Genomic DNA, 7,714 nt, shown 5'->3' on the forward strand with positions numbered 1-7,714 from the left:
AGGAATAATTTCTTCAGATAGAAGCCCATCACCATGTCTAAGAGATTACGGTTCACAATAATGAAAGGCTTCAGGTTAAACCTAAAATAGACTCCTCACAACAGTTTCTCACCATCACAGAATATGCCCATTGTGCACAAAACAAATCCTGATGAAAAGTACACAAAAATACAAATTAAAATCCAGAGGAACAGCAAGAGCAGCTTTTAGAATGTGAAAGCAAACAGGACTTACCATTGGCTTAAATGTAGCTTCAAACTTACACCAGAATATTGCATTTTAAGCAATATGTAATGACTGGCAGGTGTGGTAGGGAGAGGGGTTCTCTGCACCTACCATCTGCTAGTCATTTCATATTCATTAAAAACAAAGAATTCAAGCCTTACACAAAAAAAACTTGAGTGTTTCAAATGATGCAGTGTTTACTAAAATAAAACCAAACTGGTTAGTAAACACGTCGAAGACGGAAGTGGCTGAGGAAACTGCTGAGAAAATATATCAGGCTTAGGATACAGTATTCCTACTTACTGGAATTTAGGACCAGATGGTATAAGCATCACATCCCAGCAACTTAGCACTGATTTATGAACTAACCACAGCTATGTAAGGAAATTAACTAAGAAAAGCATATAGGGGAATGAAGCTCTAAAGCAGCCCAACAAGGAGAATACTGAAATCCAGTAAACAACTTCCTCTGTGCTACATTCAGAGCTACATAGTTTGAAATTCAATGCTTGGTCCACCTAAAGCTGTGGAATCTCATTTAATACATCAATGAAACTTCCTAATGGTCAGTGATACAATCAACATAATTAACTAGAGGTGGCAAATAATACTCTTGCAATTTGTTTCTAGTTTTCAATTTTTTTATTTACAAAGTAGAAAAACACAAATGAAGCACTTTTTAAATTACAAAAATTTACACCTGAAAAAAATAGTAAACTGTGTACAAAAATTTTAGTTTGCATTATAGTGTACAGGTATTTTAACAACACAATAGAATTGCTTTAGCTGCTCTCAATCTAAAGAGGTGTTGCTTGGGGCTAATTAAAATGAGGCATCGTGCTGAAGAATGCAACATTTCTACCGTTTCAATCATTTACCATGGCTTGATGACTAAACTCCCTCTACTCTACAGTAATCATCCTTTACTAAAACAGTGCATTTTTTCATTTTCCATAGCAGTCTTCTTGTTTAATAATTTATATCTACTATGAGTAATTTTGTGCTGTGGTCCACACCTTCTTGCACTAGTTCACTATTTTTAGTACTCATAGAGCCTGCAGAAAGAGCACTTTGATCCAATCAGTTTGAGCTGGGATTCAAATTTAAGTGTCAGAGATGACATGACTGTGCTTGAAGATATTCTGTTACACATAGAAACAACTCCACTTCACATCTGCTTTTAAGACTAAAACTTTGTTGAAATGCATTTAATTGTACTCAGTAAATTGCATGTCTAAAGCTAAGTTTTAAAGCTTTGCTATTTTCTCTTTATTCAGAAAGTCCTCAGATAATAAGTTGACATATTGTTACTTGTTTCCTGCTCCAGTTCCTATGAAGCCTAGAAATCAAATACTCACTCGTACTCAAAAGCCATAGATTTCTCTCACCAGTGACAAAATATTATTCTTACACTGATAATAACCTATAACGCAAGTACACACTGTGTTGTTAGCCACATTTGTTGACATTTTCATAGAGGTTTGTAAACTTTGGTGTGATTATCAACCCCTATTATTAAATTAAATTGGATTACATTACACTAAATCCATCACTGGAGACTAGTACACACATAGCTGTACTTCATACTTGAAGAATACAAGATCCTCTTATCTCCAAAATACAATTTCTTTGTATGTTCATATCAGTTATGTTTCAGCAGTATTGGAGGAATAAGCATGTTCTTCATGGGCCTTAGACTATGTTGCTCTCTTTTTTTACTTCAGTCAGAGTCACTACTACTACTTGAAGAATCAGTTGACATAACTTCAACATCATCTTCATTTTCTTTGTTGTGTCCAGGAGGCTCCAGCATAAAGTCATTGCTGTGGTTTGGAGGCAACAGGTTGAGAGACATGTCGTTTGACTGCCATGGATACTGGGGTGCAAGTACATCTGAAATCAGATAATTTTCATAAAATATTTAACCATTTTGCCATTTGATATAACAAAGCTTTTTTGTTTCATTGAAGGTGGCTTTGGTGCAGGTCATTTACAAAGTTCTTCTTTGGTCTGTTTTGTTTTCCTTGCTAGAGCTAATTCTCGTTCCTTCTCAATCCAAAACCACAGCTGGCTGTAAAATACATACCTCCCCACCAAAAAAACATAAAATGACAATATTCTCAATTGCCGAGGAATGTTTTTATGACAACCTGCCAATACTGCATCCGAGTGTCAGACTGAACTATAAGACCAGACTTCAATGTGTGGCTTGAACCAACAAGCACCTTGTGGTTTGTAGGTAAAACTGAAATACACCACATTTCCAATTACTGGTTTCTAGTCTTGATGTAATGTACTGTTAGAACTTCACATTTCAAATTTAATTTTGCCCAGAGTTTACACCTACACAAGCATTTTGTTAATAGATGTTACCTGGTAATCGCCCTGCAGCCAGTGCATCCCCAGGCAGATGTCCATTCATCCCATTAGTTGAAAGATTACTTTGTTGACCCAAAAGCCCGCTCCTCATTTCCAGATCAGTGGGATAGGGTCTCCGTGGATCACCTTAATCAGAAAACATTCATTAAATCACATGTTCATATCCTATCAGCCCTCCAATATATTAAAAAACATGTCTTACCCATAACACTTATAACATTATGATAAACAACTTTCCAAATACTGCAATAGATCAGTAATTAAACCATCAAAAAGATTAACAGCCATTTACAGACCAACACGTTCACTATAACAGTCCTGATATTTGATACCCAATTCTCAACTTTTGTGCTATTTTGACTGTGATGTTTGATACCCAATTCTCAGGGATCCAGCAAGAAAGCAATTGGATAAGAAAAGAATTGCATGGGTACCAAAACAACAATACTGAATAGGACTCACTGATATTCTTTATATAGCTCTCTCTGGATACACCGCATAATATAACCATGGTTAAGCAATTAAGTTTAATTACATAGATACAACAAAGTACAGAAATTTGTGGGAGGAGGGGAGGGAAGGTACGTAAGTGGGGTCTCCTTAGAGCTGAGTTGGCTCTAGGGTGATACTTGGCAACAAACTATCATTGTCAGGGTCAACCCTCAGTGGCAGCTTCAGTAGTCTGGTTCCTGAGCCAAATAGGCCTGTAATATTGCGCTTAGCCCTATATAGAATTAGATAAGCAGGGTGCCTCTCTCTCCCCATTCCATTCCAGGAAAAGGGGACATCACTGTGTACCTGGCATACAAATGTGAATAATACAATACAGTACAAATTACTTTTGTACAACAACAACTTGGATTTATATAGCGCCCTCCACGCCGGACGGCGTCTCAGAGAGCTTTACAGTTTCGGATCCCGGGACCGAGCCAGGGAGAGGGAGGCAAAGGTGACCAAAGGTGCGGTCGAAAAGAAAGCTCTTCAGCAGAGACCTGAAAATGGGGAGGGAGCAAGACGAAGGGAGTGAGGAAGGCAGTTCCAGAGCCTCGGGGCATAGTGGCTGAAGGCATGGCCGCTGAGGGTGGAGAGGAGGACTCGGGGGACAAAGAGGATGCCAGACCTGGAGGAACGAAGGCAACGGATACTGTGCTGAGGAGAGAGGAGGTCAGAGAGGTAGGGGGGTGCAGAGGAGTGCAGGGACTTGAATACGAGGGTGAGGATCTTGAATTCGATCCTCTCTGGGATAGGCAGCCAGTGCAGTCTGGCAAGGACTGGGGTGATCAGAGAGCGGAGTTTCATGCGGGTGAGAATGCGGGCGGCAGAGTTCTGAATGAGTTGGATTTTATGGATCGTAGTGGATGGGAGACCGGCGAGGAGGGCGTTGGAGTAGTCCAGCCAAGAGGTAACAAAGGCATGGACCAGAGTTTCAGCGGCTTTTGGGGAGAGGTATTGGCGGAGACGGGCGATGCGACGGAGGTGGAAAAAGGTAAGGGACCGGATTTGGGAGAGGAAGGATAATTGGGGGTCGAACCTGACGCCTAGGTTGCGTACGGGTTCGGAGAGTTTTAGGGGGAGGTCGGGTAGGTGGAGGAGGTGAGAGCCATAAGATTTTAGATGTTGACGAGAGCCGAAGAGTATGGCTTCCGTCTTGTCAACATTCAGCTGAAGGAAGTTTGCGCTCATCCAGCCCCTGAGATCTGACAGGCAGGCTGACAGATCAGGGGACTGGGTGTCACAAAGAGAGGTGGAAAAGTAGAGTTGGGTATCATCTGCATACATATGGAAATGTACCCTATGTCTGCGGATGATATCCCCAACAGGGAGCATATAGATCAGAAAGAGGAGGGGGCCAAGGATGGATCCTTGGGGTACCCCACAGGTGAGCGGGAGGAGAGGCCGTTTATGCAGATGTACTGCTGGCAGTTTGTGAGGTAGGACTCGAACCAGGCGAGTGTGGTCCCACTGAGGTGGATGACGGAGGAAAGGCAGTGGAGGAGGATGGCGTGATCGACTGTGTCGAACGCAGCGGAGAGGTCCAGGAGGACGGGCAGGCAGAGGGAGCCCTGGTCACAGATGGAGAGGATGTCATTTGTGACTTTCACATCGGGAGGACGTCCCAAGGCGCTGCACAGTCAGGAATTTGGACCGGAGCTGGGGGTCAGGATCAGGGAGGGTGATCGAAGGCTTGGTCAAAGAGGGTTTTGAGACGTGCCTTGAAGGAGGTGAGGGAGTGAGGCGAAGGGAATGTGCGGTGGAATTCCATAGGGTGGCAGCAGAAAGGCTGAAGGCCCAGCCACCGATGGTGGAGCAGGCCCGGCGGGGGAATTTGGAGCAGGTCAGAGCCTGCTGAGCGGAGGGAGTGGATAGGTTTATAAGGGGCCAGCAGCTCACAGAGGTAGGGAGGAACAAGGCCGTAGAGGGGTGAGGCAGTGGCAGAGCTCGGCGATGTTGCGGAGGTGGGGAAAGGCAGAGTGGGTCATGGCACGGATGTGGGGTAAAAAGGACAGTTGAGGGTCAAACAAGACACCAAGGTTCCAGACGGACTCAGTGAGATGGAGTGTGCATCCTTGGATAGTAATGCTATCAGCACCTGAGGTGTGGAGGCTCTGACGGGAGCCAATCAGGAGAACCTCAGTCTTGTTGACGTTCAACTGTAGAAAGTTAGCTCTCATCCACTTTATGTCTGACAGTGATCAAGAGGGAGCATATAGATATTGAAGAAGAGGGGAACAAGGAGAGTGCCCTGAGGAACATCGCATGAGACAGTGCGGGGGCTAGAGGAGAAGCCGTTTGTGGAGATGAAGTGGAGACGATGTGAGGTGGGATCTGAACCATTCAGGGACAGAACCTCTCAGTATGTTTGAATACTCTTAAGCATGATGGGTTTTCACATGTGTAAAAACACTCAGGTGACCAAACAAAATACAAGAAATCAACAGTAGGAGAATAGTCAAGGGAATTCTCCATTATAATAATTAGAAAGAAACCTATATGAAGTGTTACCTGGTACCCAGGTTAGTGGGGCTGCTACAGCATTACTAGCGCTTATCCGGTGTGCGTATTTGATCAGTTCTTCTGATGAGATGGCACCTAAAAAGAGAAAACATTTCTTTAGTCTTTTGAACAATTCTGAAAGAATGTTTAATCCATGTACTTTCAGAAACCAGGAAGTGCTTTCAAGGCCACAAAGATAACTTCTATGTATACAGTTCACAGAATACCTGACATTGTATGTTTACTCATTCAGTTGAAAAACATTGAAAAAAGGAAGACAAACAAAGTGCTACAGCTTGGTTGTTCCAATCACTGTCCATTCTCTGCTTTAATGTGAGTAATATGGGATTAGAGAGGATTAGAAGCAAGTAAGATTTAAAATTAAAGGACTCAGAAGACAATAGGAGCCTAAACTCAAAGTGCTGACCGTATGTTGCTGAACAAGACTCAATGGCTGTTTTTGCCTGCATTTTGCAATTTAAAGTTACATACCATTGTTTTAAAAATGACAACAGTTAAATGTAGTGCTGAAATTACACAGACTGCAATTACTGCTTCATAATCTACTGAGGATAACACAGTCAAATGATTGAAATGAAGAGATTAACTCACTTTAAAGCACAATTAAAGGAAACAAACACACATAAGTGATCAAATGATTTTGGAACAAACGCAGCCTAAATATTTACATTCACTGTCTGCTTTCTTTTTAAATTATACCAGATTATCTCCATAATGCAGTCTTCCAAAAGCAGATTTATTACTTGCTTCCTCGGTTCATAAACATAAACAAGGCCTTTGTACAGGTTGGTTACAAACAGGATTACAGTAAAGAGGAAAGTAACAATTTATTTAGGTCGATGCTGGAAATTTACCACTCAAGCACATTATAGCAAACTAAAGTCATAACACATTTGAAAAAATCTAAATCTTAATATCCACTAACCAGGCAAAGGCATATTTTTGATAACAGCAAATTCTTCAGAATATGAAGCCTGGTATAACTAAAATGTGTTTAATTAGTCTCTGAAGTACACCAATTGTACAATATGTGCTTTACTGGATTCAGCAACATTTTTACCTTTTCTTGCTTTTTCAATAGATTTTAGCTTCTCTTTGGCTTGATACACAGCAGTTGCCTAACAAAAAAAATTACAATATAATTGGTATTTCATTGAACAACAATTATAATACCCATGTGCATTGTGATTTCTGCACTTCTACTGTCCACTTTCGCTTTCATCGAGACTTTATACCTCTAGGATTTTAACACGTTATAAATATATTACTGGGACTCACACAGCATAGGATCAGGTCTAGACTTTTGCAAAAAAAAAGTAGAAGGTTTGACTCACAAGTATGTGCTCGGCCTCTTTGAGTTGCTTCTGTAGTTGCTGAATATCAGCATCTCTTTTTTCCACCTCTTTTTCCAAAAGTTGCATCTCCTCATGGACTTTGCCTTGCTCCAATGACACTTGTATTAGTTCTTGGAATGCTCCATCCTTCTGAATTAATAGTTCCAGAACCTGCAAAATATGTATTCATTAATAACCTCAGTTACCAGACTGAGATTCTCTTTTCTTCCTTTCAATACTGTAGGCAAAAACACTGAGAACCTTTCCCTTCCCCAATGAATGTTCCTCAAATATTTACACCTTTCTAGAACTTTACCCCATTTATAATAAAAATCATAAAAAAGTTAAGAAACTACTGTATGATGAAACATAGAAAAATGTGGAGAAGTTGTATTTGAAGCACCATTGGACAATTCAGATTTCCAATTCAGATAGTGACATGTATGTTACGAAAACCCAAAGTTTTAAACCACAAGTACGTAATCAGAAACAATGCTACAATGTGTGAGTGTTATCTATTCAACTCTGAGATTCGTGTTTAAATTACAATGACGTTAAACAATGGCATACAAGTCTCTACCTTACTCCTGTTTATAAAGGGCTATTGTCATTCTCAGTTTCAATTGGCACAAGTGCAGTTTAAAACTCCCACTAGATTGTCACAAGCTGACACCTGACACCAGAGAAACTATAAGGATGATTTTCATAGGAACTGCAAACAAGAGAGCTGTTGCTTCCGACACTTCAAACAATAACATATT

The 7,714-nt window shown here is 40.9% G+C and overlaps 1 protein-coding gene across 1 annotated transcript; it reads right to left on the bottom strand.

Moving 5' to 3' along the window:
- Nucleotides 1–902: 902 nt before the first annotated feature.
- Nucleotides 903–7,124, bottom strand: med4 (mediator complex subunit 4; the record flags this gene model as incomplete). Its single annotated transcript, XM_042334279.1, is given in 5 exon segments — nucleotides 903–2,118; nucleotides 2,599–2,730; nucleotides 5,608–5,694; nucleotides 6,680–6,737; nucleotides 6,954–7,124. Coding segments are annotated over 5 exon segments (621 nt in total), but the record flags the coding sequence as incomplete, so codon positions are not given.
- Between the last annotated feature and the right edge of the window lie 590 nt (nucleotides 7,125–7,714).

The sequence above is a fragment of the Callorhinchus milii genome, unplaced genomic scaffold (genome assembly GCF_018977255.1).
Source record: "Callorhinchus milii isolate IMCB2004 unplaced genomic scaffold, IMCB_Cmil_1.0 Scaffold4, whole genome shotgun sequence".
Lineage (NCBI taxonomy): Eukaryota > Metazoa > Chordata > Chondrichthyes > Chimaeriformes > Callorhinchidae > Callorhinchus > Callorhinchus milii.